General features: G+C 26.6%; 4 protein-coding genes across 4 annotated transcripts; all 4 read right to left on the minus strand.

Annotated features, from left to right (window-relative positions):
- Positions 1-1,025: 1,025 nt before the first annotated feature.
- OCT59_026617 (uncharacterized protein) lies at positions 1,026-1,775 on the minus strand. The gene is made up of 2 exons (XM_066143285.1): positions 1,653-1,775; positions 1,026-1,577 (listed from the first exon to the last, which is right to left on the minus strand). The coding sequence occupies exons 1-2, from the start codon at positions 1,697-1,699 to the stop codon at positions 1,241-1,243; spliced, it is 384 nt and encodes a 127-aa protein (XP_065992818.1). The 5' UTR covers positions 1,700-1,775; the 3' UTR covers positions 1,026-1,240.
- Positions 1,776-3,930: 2,155 nt separating this feature from the next.
- On the minus strand, positions 3,931-4,724 carry OCT59_026618 (uncharacterized protein; the record flags this gene model as incomplete). The annotated part of the gene is made up of 3 exons (XM_066143286.1): positions 3,931-4,064; positions 4,147-4,511; positions 4,717-4,724. 3 exons carry the CDS (start codon positions 4,722-4,724, stop codon positions 3,931-3,933), a joined length of 507 nt encoding a protein of 168 aa, XP_065992819.1.
- Positions 4,725-11,035: 6,311 nt separating this feature from the next.
- Positions 11,036-12,713, minus strand: OCT59_026619 (uncharacterized protein; the record flags this gene model as incomplete). Its single annotated transcript, XM_066143287.1, has 5 exons — positions 11,036-11,185; positions 11,314-11,378; positions 11,516-11,537; positions 12,051-12,225; positions 12,613-12,713. 5 exons carry the CDS (start codon positions 12,711-12,713, stop codon positions 11,036-11,038), a joined length of 513 nt encoding a protein of 170 aa, XP_065992820.1.
- A 466-nt stretch (positions 12,714-13,179) lies between these two features.
- OCT59_026620 (uncharacterized protein) lies at positions 13,180-14,916 on the minus strand. Its single transcript, XM_066143288.1, has one exon. The coding sequence runs from the start codon at positions 14,849-14,851 to the stop codon at positions 13,385-13,387; it is 1,467 nt and encodes a 488-aa protein (XP_065992821.1). The 5' UTR covers positions 14,852-14,916; the 3' UTR covers positions 13,180-13,384.
- Between the last annotated feature and the right edge of the window lie 1,550 nt (positions 14,917-16,466).

Below are 16,466 nucleotides of genomic sequence, written 5' to 3' on the forward strand. Positions count from 1 at the left end.
AAACATAAATAAAGTATCGATCCTACTTTAATGCATTGTCACGTGATGCACTTACAGTTGACTCCTGAATATATGCAGTTAATCGATCAATTTGCGTGATCATTAGAATAAAATAAATAAAACAAATATCAAATTGCGTGATCTTTAGAATAAAATAAATAAAATAAATCAATTTGTGTGAATATTTAGAATACTTTATTATACAAAATTTATTTATTAAATCATAAATATATGTACTATATGTATTATAATTATTAATTTATTAAGTATATAAATAGTGAAGTTATAAAAGGATTTATAATATTTTTTATCGTTTGATATTTATAATTTCTCAGTTTAATGAGGCATTTCTTATTCTATAATCCGTTCAACACTACAAACTCCGCCATCGCATGATTTTTATTATCTCATAATTTTTTTAAAAAAAATAATCAAAAATTTATTCGTTTAAAGTTCTTTCAATTACAAAAAAAAAATTGAAAAATAATTCATCTGAGTTACACAAAAACATATTAATTTGGTGATATGCAGATTAAAGTAGTAATAAATAGAGTGTGATTTAAATAAAAGTATGGGATTTAGACACGGCTACACGCTGCGGCTGCGCCAATATATGCATAACCCTTCTTTGTTTCCATTTTTCATAAGTATCGATACCCCCTGCAGGTTGATGAAAAAAAGGGATATTTTGACGAGGCATATTATGTGAAAAAAAAAGGGATATTTTGACGAGGTAAAAAAAATGTATCAAATTTTACAAGACTCTTTACTAGTTCGTTAATTGTAATCAAAAGCAATTACTTATTCCCCTTCGTAGAACGAGCAGTAAAAATGTGCATATAGCTAACGTAAATAGTTCAAATTATAAGTCCAAGTTAAAAACATATTGTCATAAAAAGTCGAAGATTTTTTTTTTTTACTGTGCATTTTCTTTGTTCAAATTATCTACCGTACACAAAATCGTGGCGCATGTACAAATATGATTTAACTATGTGACAGAAATATGTGACAAATATAAATGAAAATTAGAGTGGCGCGATTTTTCATTTTTTCGCGTAAGAAAAAATATTTTATTGTTTTATTTGGTTCCTTAGAAAGAATAATACACTAGAAAGAAAAATATTCTAAAAAGAAAAATATACTAGAAAAAAAAACCCCCGCCAAATTTTTTTTTTCCCGCCCAAATATATTTTTTCTTACAAAAAGAAAATTGCACCAGACATAAAAGAAAAAACTATATTCAAAAAAAATTTTCGACAAATGCATCGGTTTGTTCTACTTGTTCCGAAATATTTTCAACGTCGTTATAGTCGGGCGCAGCAATATAATTTTTTTTAGTAATTATACGTGAGAGCCTTCTAATGTGTTTTCGCTTATGATGCTTTCCGAATATGTCGATTAATTTCCTTTGCAGAAATGACCATTTTCGCTTATAACACTTTCCGAATTCTCGTCTTAATTTCATTTTCCATTTCGTGTCTCTTTCACAATTCCTGTGGCATTTTACCCAATTGCGGATATATTCCAGTTCGTTGGTATTGAACTTCGCGACAAGCGCTTGATTACGTCTTTGTTTACTAGATTGACGATTTATATTAAGAAACGAAATAAGATATTTTTTTTAAAAAAAAAAAACTTTTAGAATAACTTACAGTAGTCTTTTGAACGTTTTGACACGAAATTCATCTAGATTCGACATTGTTCGTTAAAAATAAAAAAGTGATTATTTCTTGTATAGGTGAAATGATAAAAATGTTAATGAAAAAGTTTTTTTTTAAAAAAAAAAAAATTACAGAAATGCGTCAAGAACTTTTGAATATATACTTATCGTCAAATCATAATTACCATATTTGTAAACAAAAAAGTTCGATACCTAAATTATTATTATTTATTGTATATATTTATGAAGATTAAATTAAAAGTTATTTTGTGTAATGTAATTAATAATTAATATTTTGGGGTACAAGACATTTCCGAATTCGTTCTAATAAATGAACATGTAAAAAAAAAAAGAACCTCATCTTTAAAGTTCAGGCGGATCACATGTTCCGACAAGTTATTATACAAGTTATAGTAAAAAAATAGCAAATTTTTTTTTTTGTGGAATATAACATATGGTCATGTTATGCATATTTGTTGATAGTTGTTCCAAGCAAACACATTCCATGAGACGAAATTTGGACTAGCGATTATTATCTTTTCTTACATACGAAAGCAAAATTTTTAGCTGTTTGATTAAAAGATAACAGATAAAACCACGATGAAAACATCCGTGAGAAGTAGTTGTGATCAACAGAAATGCACAAAGAAAGATCTTCATTAAACATGGAATTTTGGGGTTGTCAGAAAAAAAATTTTTTTCTTACAATTTGGTTGGTTCACATTTTATCACACCAGAAAAACCAAGGTAAATATTTATTTTGCTTATTAATTATCTTTCCATAATTTAGGGGAAAAACGCATTATATTTCCTGTTTTTTAAAGAATTGATAAAAAAGTGATTTTGTGGTATTACATTTAATGCAAGCTGCGCATGGTAAAAATCTTGGTCTTGAAAGTGTCGCTCCGAGCTCCGATTACGATTTTAATTCTATTTTAACTATTTTAATAATTTATTAGTTATTCAATTCATTTAGTTTATTTTATAATTTCTTATTTAGAAATTACTCGTAGATCGTTTAAAAATATTAATATCATATAAGTTAAAAAAGTTAAAAAAAAATAAATGAAATAAAATAAATTATTAAAATTTTTTTTTTTGAACATTTCGTCATTGTTGAAAAATTTGATAGGTTCCGCTTCAAGTAATATAAATCGTGAAAGTATTACCAATCTTTTAACTTGTTCTTAGCTTTACTCCTTAAAATTTTAAATGTATTGTTTATTTATATTGACAAAGAATAAAAAAATTAAATATGTACTTCGGAAAAATTTTTTGTTGATCTTTTTTTAGTAAACACGGTTGAGAAAATTTTTAAGTTTAGCGTAGTTTTAAAAAAAAATTTTTTAGCGTAAATTTTTTTTTCTTTTTTTTTTATTAGATTATTTTTTTATAAAATAAAAAATTTTTTTTTATTAATAAAAATAAAAAATTTCTTTTTTTTAATATAGGTAAAGATTTTCTTTGTTAGAATTTCTTTCGGAATTTTTTTTGATAAAAAATTCCGTTAGATGAGTTAGATGATTTTTTTGTTGATAGGAATTTAGAGTTTTTTTTTGATATTTATTTTTTTATTTTTATTTTTTTTTTGATAGATAATTTCGTTAAGGAATTAAGATTTTTTTTTGACAAATAATTTCGTTGGGAAATTTTTTTTTAACAGGTAACATTTTTTTTTTTTTTTGATAGGAGTTTTTTTTGATGAATTTCATTGAAAATTTTATTTTTTTTATAGAAAAAATTCATTGGAGAATTTTTTAATAGCGAAGATTTTTTTTTTTTGATAAATTATCTCGTTAGAAATTTTTTTTAATTGAGGTGAGTTTTTTTTTTGACGAATTTCATTGAGAACTTTTTTTTATAGAAAATTCATTGGAGAATTTTAAGAATTTTTTTTTTTGATAGATCATTTCGTTAGTAAATTTTTTAACAGGGCAAGAATAACCCTTAGAAATATTAAACAAAATCGAGTTTTGTAAAGAATCAGGAGCCGCAGGTAGTTAACAAAACTATTTTCGGCTTTTCATATAGTTAATTTAGAATCTAAATCAATACTAAATGTTTAATTTCTATATAGACTGAGTGAAAGATAAGCGTGTTCCATGGGTTTGATCCTCATCACTTCTTCTTTCTCGCCTCCTTCATCTTCGTATATAAGATCCACCTCTTCTTTCTCTGCTTCCTTCACTTTTGTATATAAGATCCACCTCTTCTTTCTCTGCCTCCTTCACCTTTGTATATAAGATCCACCTCTTCTTTCTCTGCCTCCTTCACCTTTGTATATAAGATCCACCTCTTCTTTCTCTGCCCCCTTCACCTTCGTATATAAGATCCACCTCTTCTTTCTCTGCCTCCTTCACCTTCTTATTATAAGATCCACCTCTTCTTTCTTTGCCTCCTTCACCTTCGTATACAAGATCCACCTCTTCTTTGCCCAGATCACCTTCGTATATAAGATCCACCTCTTCTTTCTCTGCCTCCTTCACCTTCGTATACAAGATCCACCTCTTCTTTGCCCAGATCACCTTCGTATATAAGATCCACCTCTTCTTTCTCTGCCTCCTTCACCTTCTTATTATAAGATCCACCTCTTCTTTCTTTGCCTCCTTCACCTTCGTATACAAGATCCACCTCTTCTTTGCCCAGATCACCTTCGTATATAAGATCCACCTCTTCTTTCTCTGCCTCCTTCACCTTCTTATTATAAGATCCACCTCTTCTTTCTTTGCCTCCTTCACCTTCGTATACAAGATCCACCTCTTCTTTGCCCAGATCACCTTCGTATATAAGATCCACCTCTTCTTTCTCTGCCTCCTCCACCTTCTTATTATAAGATCCACCTCTTCTTTCTCTGCCTCCTTCACCTTCTTATTATAAGATCCACCTCTTCTTTCTTTGCCTCCTTCACCTTCGTATACAAGATCCACCTCTTCTTTGCCCAGATCACCTTCGTATATAAGATCCACCTCTTCTTTCTCTGCCTCCTTCACCTTCTTATTATAAGATCCCTTTCTTTGCCTCCTTCACCTTCGTATATAAGATTCTGCCTCCTTCACCTTCGCATATAAGATCTTTCTCTGTCCAGATCAGATTTCACATGTATTCACCCTATTTGGTTCCAAACACCAATTAATACTAATGTTGGAGAAAGTGCTCATGCGAATATAAACCGTGATGGTCGTGATCTTTCTCTTCTTTCTGGAATTGCTAGGTAAATATTATTTATTTTTATTTACAAGATTAAAAAATTCGATTTTTTTTTTTTAAAAAAAATTAATTTAATAACTTTATTTTTTAAAGAAGACGCGATTTTGATAATAGACAGTGAGAGAGTGTACATATACATAAAAGTATAATGTTCCAGATTCCTATCGAAATAAATCAGAACTGTTTCAATCAAATCAAGGGTAACTGGTAACATCTTAATTATTTTTAATATATATATATATAAATTCTTAAATTCTAAATTCTAGCTAATATAATTTATATTTATATTTTATTATTATTTTAGAAAATGGGACATATAAGAATTAGAGACTTGGCTTCGGGACGCTATTATGCAAGGCGGAACTTGATGGTCACGAGTTTCGGATTCTCTGTTTAGTCGAACAATTCGGATTGTTGGGTCACTTTGCTCTTTTGGACTTAGATTATCTTAAGACTTAACTCTCTGGGGAACTTACTCTTTGGGTTTAGGTTGGAGCATATGAAGGATCTTAGATACAGTTTTTAGATTAGTATTTTTGTTTTAATTTATTTTTCTTATTAATTGTATTGTTTCCTTTATGCAACTAGTAGTTTAGGTTTATTTTATTGTATGATGTAATTAAAAATATCATTTTATTTAATAAAATTGAGCGTAAAGCTGTTTTGTATATAGAAAACAGACATTATAATCCTCAACTGTGGCAAAAAAAAACAATCGAAATTATTGATTTGGATGAAAATCCACGTCACATATTAACGTAAGTTTAGTTGTATCCGGTCGTATATTGTGAATAAAGAATATTTTTAAGCAATACAGCATCAACGCCACGCCATTTGCTAATTTTTTAAAATTAATATTTGAATACTCATAAATCACAAATATATAAATTTTCTAACATTATTTGAAATATATTATTGAACTGTTTGTTCATGCGCCGCTACTATTTTTTTTTATTTTTTTCATCGGCGGGGTTCATAGATCTAAATAAAAAACCATTTTTTCTTGTTATATTATATACAGTTTGATATGTCGCATTAATTGTACTGTTGATGTGCCTTAATTGCTGTCTTGCTTTTTTTATTTTTTTTCATCGAGGTTCATAGATCTAAATAAAAAACCGTAAAGCTCTGGATCACGAGTTTCGATAATCGGTAAATCAGTTGGTGCCAGTAAAGTACCTTTGTCATGCGTTCTATTTGATGTTAAAAAATTTAGAAAATCGTGTGGATTATGTTATTAATTGTAAATATGTAATTATAATTGATTTTAATTTTACATTACCATCGTTGCTACCATTATTTTACAACTTTTCCAATTCCTTTTTCAAGCAATTCTAACTTTCTATAGTAATCAAATTATTTGCTTCCTGATCTATTCCGTATTTATTATGGCGTTCTGATGGTGGTTGATCCGTAGAATGACCGCAGCAGATCGTATCGCCGAAAATTTTTTTTTTAAAAAAAAAAACTCCCCCGAAATGTTTTTTATATTTTTTCTTTATAATCTATATGAATATATATATTTTTTTATATATCTGATATATAAATTGTTATTTGATGATCAGATCACGATATCTTTTTTTTATTACCAATTTTTTCCCTTACAATATTTTTTTTCGTTCCTTCGCCTTGAGATTAGTGAGCATACATTTTTTTTGCTATTATTTAAATAAAAATTCTGATTTATAATGAATTATTTCAGATTTGATACGTGTACGACATACGACCTTAGTATAAGTCATCCACGTACATTAAAACCTCCACCTCCACCACCTCCCATTTTGAGTAGTTTAACCTGGTGTATATGGAGATTCATTCATTTTTGTTTTTAAAATATGAAATATATTTTTAACTTTTTTTTTTAATATTTTTATGCATTATAATTTTTTGTGAAACTCGTATTTTTTTTTGTGCAAAGTTATCATAAAACTTGTTTCAGGTTTTTTAAAAAAAGAAAATTTAACCTTATTTGATTGATTGATCGAAATTTTATGCATATGTTTGTAACTCAAAAAATATTTGATAAATTATTGGTATGTAAATTGTAAATAAAAAGTTTATTTATTTAAATTTGTTGAACAATTAAATAAATTAAAATAATAAGATAATTTTTTGTACAAATATAATTATTGTCTTTCAAATTAAAAATTTAACATTATATTGAGTTATGTTTAATTTTTTTTAAAAAAAAATTCCAAAGAACATGATCATAGCTGTTCGCCAATATGTGATTTTATATTTTATAATAAATTGCGTATAGGATTTCTGATTTTAAATTTAGAAATTACAATTTTTTTATAAGACAATACGCTCGTATCACAATAAGAAATCGTTAATATTATTACCTATGAAATAATATTTATTAGTGAAATTTATAACGAATAATATATAAATTTAAACTTGGGACAATTAATTTTTGATTTATTAAATTTTAAGTCATGAATGAATACGCAAAAATTAAATTTTAAATTTAGAAACTATTAATTAATATTAAATTTTTAAGTCATGAATGAATACGCAAAAAATTAAATTTTAAAAACTAGAATAAATTCCTATTATAATAATTTTCACTTATTAAATTTTAAGTCATGAATGAATACACAAAAATTAAATTTTTAAAACTATAATAAATTTCATTAATAATTTCTATCAACAACGATTCCAATATTGTGAAAATATCCCCCGTTGTGTATATTCATTAAATGAAAGCGCAGTACTTAAATTATCAAATATTATTTGGGAGTTTGATTCAATTGCAGACAATCAGTCTTTTCTTCAAATTCCACTTAGGACTTTTTCCTCGTTCTTCCTTTTCTTCCATTATATTATTTATAATCAAGATAATTAAGAAGCAATGATTATAAATAAATAATTTTTATTATATTTGTGGTTCTAACGTTACCGGCAAGACAAATGTCTCACCGATAATCATATCACTGACAAGGGAAATTTAGGATTAAAGAATTAGGGATTTGAATTAGGGTTAGGATAGGGTTAGCGAATTAAGAAGGATATCAGTGAAATGATTGTCGGTGAAATGAAACTAGCCCATTAAAAGAGAATTATTAAAAGAAAGTTGTTCTACTGGGCTTGTTGGCTTGTTTTAAATAAAAACGATTCAATGTTCGTACATTTGAATCTTACAATTCAATGCTCGTACATTTGAATCTTTTAACATTCATTTTATTGCAATTTATAAAAGAGTGAAAAATAAGCAATAAATAATAAGCTTTAATTAGCAATAGTATATTATATATGGTCTTAAGACTATCGCTAGACATTTTTAATTTTAATTTATAAATGAATGAAATTCTTTGGGGATTAATTATAATTGGATTAAAGGAAGTAATAGGAATTAAATAATAAATTAAAGAAGAGTAATAAGACATAGTAATTTTTTTGACTCTTCGGGTACTTTTGTTTTTTTGTTTTTTGTAAAAATAAAAAATATTGAAATATTTTTGCCATTTCTCTAGGAATTTTCAGAACCTTTTTATAAGAAAAAAAAATATATTTAACAATCATGCGATTCCATTTTGGGCGTAAAATAAAGCAAAAATTATTAATAAATAGATTAAATGCATTTTTTTCTTTGAACGGAACATACGGAACATACATAAAACGCGTCAGATGTCAAGTACATTACACGACGTTACATAAAATAAATATGTCATTGCTTTTGTTATCGGCTTACGCCGGCTATCTTTGCATTGGCTTGCGTAATTACCGCTTTATCTGACTTTCTGACTTTGTTATATAAATAATAGAAATTTATTTTTAGTAAATTTTTGAATGTAAAATTTTAAATTTTAAATTTATGAACAAAAACTTCGGATTAAAATTCCGATTACAAGTCCAAAAATGTACATTAACAAAGAAAAAATAAATGACTTTGATAAAGAAAAAAAAAGGAAATGATGTCATAATATATTATGCATTTTTTTCACTAAAAAAAAAAAGCTAAATAATTATAAAACTTTAATAGGCAAATTTATCACACGTGATATAATCAAAATTTATTTATGTATAAGAGTAGATAAGAGTACATATCCGTGATTAGATTATAATATAAAGAAAAGTCACATTAAATATAGCAGATCATCGTTATTGTATGATCATCATACATACAAATTATCGAAAATTTATAGTACTGCTGAGTACAGCTATAAAAATAAAAGAATAAAAATTCAAAATTGTGTACTAAATTTTCTATTTTTTTTTCTTTTTTTTTCTTAAGAATAAAAAATAAAATAAAAAAAAATAAATTAACTAAATATGTTCATTTATTGAATACTTTTCTTTGATAAAATGCCCAATTTAGGTTCTTTATCTTTTATTAAAAAAAAAATTTTTATCTAAATAAATACTACAAAAGATGGCATATGATCAATTCTGAAACGCCAACATACATTGAAATTCTTAAAAAGTGTAATATTTTTTTGGAATTATCATTTAAAACATTTAAAACTTTAAAACCTGTTAGAAACAAGCAAAAAATTGATTAACCTATTAAAGATTTTGAAAAAGTATATATATATATTTTTTTTTATTGTGTAAAATTGTAAAAATTCATTGTAAAAATTTTTTTTGCTATACATTTATTCGTTTATTCGTTCATTCGTTTATTTTTATGTTTCACATAATTTTGTACCAATTATTCCATAATTAGATTAAAATAATCAACATACTGTATTTTTTTATATATGAATAATTTTTTTTTAAATCACTTTTTAATCGTTCCTTTTACAGAAATTCATGTCTTAAATAAGTCTTATATAAATACGCCCTTGATGATCACATTGTTTCACAGAATTTTTTACGTAATTTCATTTAGATGCCTAGAACAGCCTTATGGAAATTCCTTTCCATCGACCGTTAAAACGCGAAAAAGGAAATATTTTTGGCCAAGATTATGCTTACGCGTTTGGCCAATGATCTGCAATTTTTTTAAGGCATTATAAATAATACCAGCTATGATTTTGGGGAAAAACGTGTTAATTCCAATAATTAATAACTAAGCATGCAGTGAATAAAATGATTAGGATAATTTTATATCGTACTTGATCGATAAAAATTATTTTAGAATTTTTCAAAATATTATTAATAAAAGTCATTGAACAAAGTGATTATGCCATTATGCATATCACATGATATAATGACCATTTATCGTGAAAATAGATGAAAAACTCATATATAGTATAAGCGCCTAAATTTATTTCAGAAAAGAAAAAAATTAACAAAATATTAGGAATTGGACCAATTGATTACTTGGTGACATCTTCAATTAATAGAATCGATAGAAGGATAATCATACGGTCGGTGAGCCTCGACCAAAAAAGTCTCAAAAACTCATTTTTAATATTCAGGCGAAACGTATGTAATGAAGCAAAACGAAATGGACTAAAGCCGCCAGTATTTTATGGAATCAGGCACCACGAAACGATAAAGATATCTATAAGAAATTATCCGATCGCATTCATGATATTCATTTCACAAGAAAGTTTAAAGGAGTTCAATAAATTTTATTTAATTATATTAAAAAATTTTAATTATATTTTTTAAAAAATTTTTCAATATTCAATAAAATGTAAAACAATAAAAAAAAACATAAAAATCATTTAAAAAAACGTTTATTTATATATTATTTTTTTATATCGTAATTTTTATGTAATTAAAGCGATACTTTTTTTTCTAAATGTGATAATAAAAATCAAATAAAATATAATTAAATACGAGAAAGTAATAAAAAATTCAAACGTTTAATAAAATTTTGACAAAAAATTATCATATAGAAATTACGCGCTCGATGACATTTAGAACACTAAATCACGGATAGAATCTTGTTCATATTGAAATGTTAACTTTATTTGGGAAATATTTATTAAATGTATTTCTTTTTTTTCAATCAACTTCACAACCCTATAAAAAAAATTCTGGAAAAAACAATCATTTTTCTAGTTTTATTCCGAAGAAACTCGGGCACGTGATCATTTTTCCAAAAAAATTTTTTTATAGGGCAACAAATCGAACTGATTATTCTATATCTTTATAATAAAAAAAATAAACATTCGTATTGAATTAGATCTGTTTTGAATTAATTTGGATAATTCAAATAAATTCTGGCTTCTAAATTAACGATTATTTTATGTATGGTGATAGTACTATATTCTATTGGTTATCAGATGTTATTTTTGGAACAATCTCTTCGAGTAATTTTTGTATATGCTCATATTCTTGCACCTCTTCTTCTTCATTATAATCAAGCCATTCCTTCTGCTTCTCGATTGATTCTTTTATAGCGCTCTGTACGACATCATCCTAAATCCAAATTTATGTTTTACTATATAAATAAAAATTAAAATACGATCAAGTAGATAAGATTAATAACCAGAGATACTTACTTTAATTGTGTTTTTTTAAGTTGTGCACGTAACTTTCAAAGTAACTTTGTGCTTGCATTTTTCTACAATTATTTCATTTTCTGCACGATCATTCTCAGCTTTGGCAGCTGCTGTTATTATTAAAAACAATGTGTTAAATAAAATGATAATAACAAATAATTAAATGTATATTTAAAATTCATCACAAACTCATCTTCTTTTGACAATCCATTATTTATTATAATTTCATTTTTGTTTACTATTCTACCATGATTATCAACAGCAGAAGCCTATAATTTAATAAAAACTGAAGTCAATAATTAATTTCAAAATTTGATAATAAAAATGTGCTACCAATATGTACACTTTTAGTACAAAGTTGAGACTGAGATTGAAGGTGACTTCAATGTTCGAGAAATTGGAATCGAAATTCCCCGATCAAGTAATGATAAATTTCGCCATCATATACTTTAATCGATACAGATTTTTTGAGGAATACGATCTAAATAGTTGTTAGGGACGTTCTCTTGCTTGATGAGAATTATTAATTCAAATTTCGAAAATTTATGACTTTTTGATGGATATTACGGTTAGGGATGGCAACGGTTATGATCATAACCGTTTAACCGACCGTTTGACCAACCATTTAACATTTGAATGACCATTTTTAACCATTTGACCGACCATTTAACCAATTATTTAAGTAAAATGGTATAACCGACTATTTAACCGACCGTTTAACCAACCAATTTTTAACCGACTATAACTGACCGTTTAAATTGCTATAACCGATTATAACCGACCATAACCCGACCGTTGCCATCCCTAATTACGGTATTACGCTCAATAAACGGAGTTATTACGCCACCAGAAGTCACGACATTAAAAGGTAAAAAGGTAAAGCAGTCATCACGTATAAGAATATCTTTAATCTTTTTAGAAGTGTCACCTGATAAAATAGCAGCTTGTGCAGCAGCACTATAAACAGCAGCCTCATCAGAATTAATAGATATAATTAAAATTAAATAATTTTTTTATTCCTCTTTTGAATTCTTGGAATATGAACTTGATTTTTGATTATTTTTGTATCGTTAATTACTTTCCTAATAAGTTTTATTGCAGAATAAAACAATTATTCAATTTCTCGAATTTGTCACGATCTAAAGAACTGTATTGCCTTTGATGTAAAAAATTGAATCGTCATACATAAAGAACACGTAGTTTTATTAAAATTCTTTTTATCGGTATCATGAATCAATTCATACTTTGAAAGAATATGTTTTGTACGTTCACATTTTGATCTTAAACGACAAAGATCACTCATGGATTGACTTTTCCCTTTAATTCTTGTACAAAATGATTTACTAGACGATAAGATTATTGTTACCAACAACGGCTTTTACTTCAAAAATTCCTTTATCAAAAGCTACTAAGAGAGGCACTACAAGTACCACCATCAAAGACATAAATATTTTGTTTCCCGGTAACTTTCATTTTCAACCCATACGTGATGGCTGCCGATTAACGATACGAATTCATCAAACCAGCATTCTTTATATCTTGATATTGAGAAATATTCAGTTAGGTAACGCAATCACTACTTTTTTAACATATCGGTCTTCCTCGATTTCTTTCATTTAATTAACAGGAAAGAGACAATTTCCTCAGGGGTGGAATCTTTATTTTCACCTTTGTAAATTACACGAATGCGTAGGTTTCGATGACATTAAATGGCCAATACTAATATTATAATAATTTGTGTAATAAAAAATGAAATAAAATAATTTTAATTATTTATTCTTCAATAGATCAATAGATTCAAATTTTTTTTTTGAAAATCAAAAGTATTATTCCAAAAATATAGAATCGTTGATTGAATATTAAGCTTTATCGCAAAAAAAGTTCAAATACTCAATTTTACGTTATATATATATATAAAATTGTGGTAAACATTTTTTATTTGTAACATATAGTAATACGATTCTTATTAATCGAAAGTAAGAACCAATTTTTTCCAAAAATTCACTATTACAAAACTTCAAACTTAATATTACATATAACGAAAAGAAATAATACAAATTTACATATTTAATAAAATATAAACACATGTGATAAATTATGACTGAGCTATTTTACTTTAAGTTTCATAGTATATATTAATTTCAGAATCACACCTAAATTCTTTAACTACTCCAATTTCTTTGTATTTATCGATCAATTTCATATAGTCATCTCCCTTATACATAGGATCAGATGTAAGTATAGTAAGTGCAGGTCGGTTCTTCCAATTTTTAAAGAAAGTCTCCAAATTTTTTAAAGTAAATTGAAATTCTTCAAAAAACCTAATTTCTCTTAGATTTGTTGGTGCCGATCTAACCAATATCTTTAATAATTCTCTTCCGGTTTCTTCTTTATTAATAGTTGATATACTTAATAATAATGATTTCAAAGCTTGACAACTTTTTAATAACGTTTCAAATTCTCTGAAATGATTCGCTGTTGATGGAAATAGTAATGACAAATATTCAACCGAAGGACAATTTTGATGGATTTTACGAATAAAATTAAGAGAACCTTCATTAAGGTTATCATACCAATATCCATAATCAATATATCTTAATAAAATTTCTCTGAGATGTTCTCCATTATTTTCAATTATAACAGAAGCATCATTTAACGAAATGAAATCAATATTAAAGGTCTCAAGTTCACGATACCCCAACATTTTTAATTTGATTTCAGAAAAATAAATATAAACATTATTAATTATTAACGTTTTTAATTTATGAAGTTTAGTGAGTACATCTTGAATGATTGTGTGTTCATAACAATCAATAAAATTAAGGAACATTATTAAATGATTAAGAGAGTCAGCTTTTGTTACTAATGCAAGAAAAATTTCTTTATAAGGATCTTCTTGTATAAAATCTTCTTCATTAAAATCATCCCTCAACTCAAAATATTTTAGATTTCTTTGATTTTCAATTAATTGGACTAATCCTTGATTCATTTTCATTTTTTTGTTTATAATAATGAGCCTTTGAATATTTTGGCAAAAACGTGCTAATCCATGGAAGTAAGAAGAACCAATAGATGTATCACATGTTAATTCGTAAAGTGGTTCAAGTCGATCCTTAGCTCCTGGAAAGTAAAATATTTGATGCTGAAGTGATATAATATTAATATACTTAAATTCGGAACATTTCTTCATTAAAAGATTGTAAATTTCTAGTTGTAAAAAAAATTGATTATGTGATTCTGAAGTTCCTATAGAAATTATATCATTCAATATGTCTACATCTATACTTCTGCAATAAGATAAGTAATCAAATAAAAGAGGAGGTTGGTGTAAAATGGAAGGTAAGAAGATTTCTTGGCTTATTAGAGATTCTTTAATATCATCTGGTAAACAGGAGATAATGAAAGAGTATAATGAATTTTTATTACGATAATTAATATCATAGCACCAAGGATTTTTCCATAAAATTGGAATAACAGTTTCGCACCAAAGCCTATTAACCATTAGGCATGAAAAGAGAGATTTGGAATCTTTTTGTAATTCTTTGAAAATTAAAAATAGAATATCTTTGTTAAGTTTAGGCATTTTTTACTCAATAATAAAGAAAGAACGTTTAATAATCTGTTATAACTAGAAAGCCTGGGAATTTATAATTACAGAGGACAAAAATAAAAGGAACAAAACCCCTTAAAATTTATGAATGAAACTAAATTTATATAACGGAACCGAACTCCGAACCAATTGGATCATTCCGTGAGACTAAACATTTGTTCAAAGTAATATTTCACAAAATGTTAATTTAGGACGTTAATTACCTGATTAGTCCATACTTCTACGCTCGATGACGATATGTTGATGCCCATCCGGCACGTGATGATGTACAGCAATTAGACTTTCAATGGCACCTCGGACTTTATAACGGTTTCCCCGAAGGGTGAAGATTTAGGCAGTTTAGTATAATGAATTTCATGTATCATATATTTTCTTTAACAATAAAAAAAATAACGGTTTCCGCTGCCTAATAGTTTACTAATTATTAATAGTGAACTTGTTCATAAAAAGTAATAATACAATGAAGTTATATGTATTTTTATATGTTTCATATGAAATATATTTATGTATGTATGCGTGAAAACATGATTTAAGCGTTCATCACATATTATTAATTACCTAAATCTATAAAGTTTATATTTTCTGAAATTATTATGAAGATCGGTTCGTAATTTTTTATAGATTTATTTTATTCAATGAGAAAAACTTTCTTATTCAGTTATTATACACGGATATATTTATAAGAAATTAAACTTTTTCATGAATTTTAAACAAATACAAAACATTACCGCCTGCACGTGACTTAATAAATTCACTACGTCAAATTAGATATCCGGACTTTTCGCCGAAGTCCATTTCACCGAAACTCATTTCGCCGAATTCCATTTTGCCGAAACCATTTTATCGAATGGACATTTTGCCAAATGGACATTTCGCCGAAAATTATTTATTCATTAGGTTATTTATTGTTTTTATACTAAATACATAAAGAATGTTTCTAGAAAAATTTTCGAATTAGCTGGTTTTTATTAAATTCGCCTCTTGTTTATAATATATTACGGTAATAACCTTTTTTTTAATTACTTTTTCGTGAATAAATATTTTCAGGAAAATAAAGTTATTTATTTATTTCTTAACAATTAATATCAGTTACTTGAATGTTAATAATAATATCCTATAATAAATTATACCAATTTTTTTTTTATTCTATTAATGTTTTTATAAATAAAAATAAAAAGAAAATAATTTTTGCAATGACTCGTGCGAAAATAGCTACACAAAATACATAACCTAAAGAGGAGAATTTATTTTAGAATATGAAATATTTAAATTTGAGATATGCTTATTCATTTGTAATATTTACCCGTTGTAGCTCCGTCTTTACTACTCCAAATGTAACCGCAGCACCACCTGCACCTTCTTCGACTCCGTATCACTAAATGGCCTGCCGCGCATGGAGTTTTGCTTGTTTGGTAACTAAATGTGCATAATACACTGGCGGTACCTATTTAAATATAAGACAATTATTACTATTACTGCATACAATAATAACAAATGCAATTTAAAATCTTACCAAAGGTACCGAACGCGTACATCGCGTGTATAATGACAATGTTTGTAACCTAAATTATTAAATATATAAATTAGT

The sequence above is a fragment of the Rhizophagus irregularis genome, chromosome 6 (assembly GCF_026210795.1).
Source record: "Rhizophagus irregularis chromosome 6, complete sequence".
Lineage (NCBI taxonomy): Eukaryota > Fungi > Glomeromycota > Glomeromycetes > Glomerales > Glomeraceae > Rhizophagus > Rhizophagus irregularis.

Excerpts from the sequence above, each read along its gene's own strand:
- OCT59_026617 (XM_066143285.1), bottom strand. The coding sequence starts at position 1,699 with ATGTCGAATCTAGATGAATTTCGTGTCAAAACGTTCAAAAGACTACT. Across the intron at positions 1,578-1,652 it reads AAAACGTTCAAAAGACTACT|TAAACAAAGACGTAATCAAG; the intron begins GTAAGTTATTCT and ends TCGTCAATCTAG.
- OCT59_026620 (XM_066143288.1), bottom strand. The coding sequence starts at position 14,851 with ATGCCTAAACTTAACAAAGATATTCTATTTTTAATTTTCAAAGAATTA.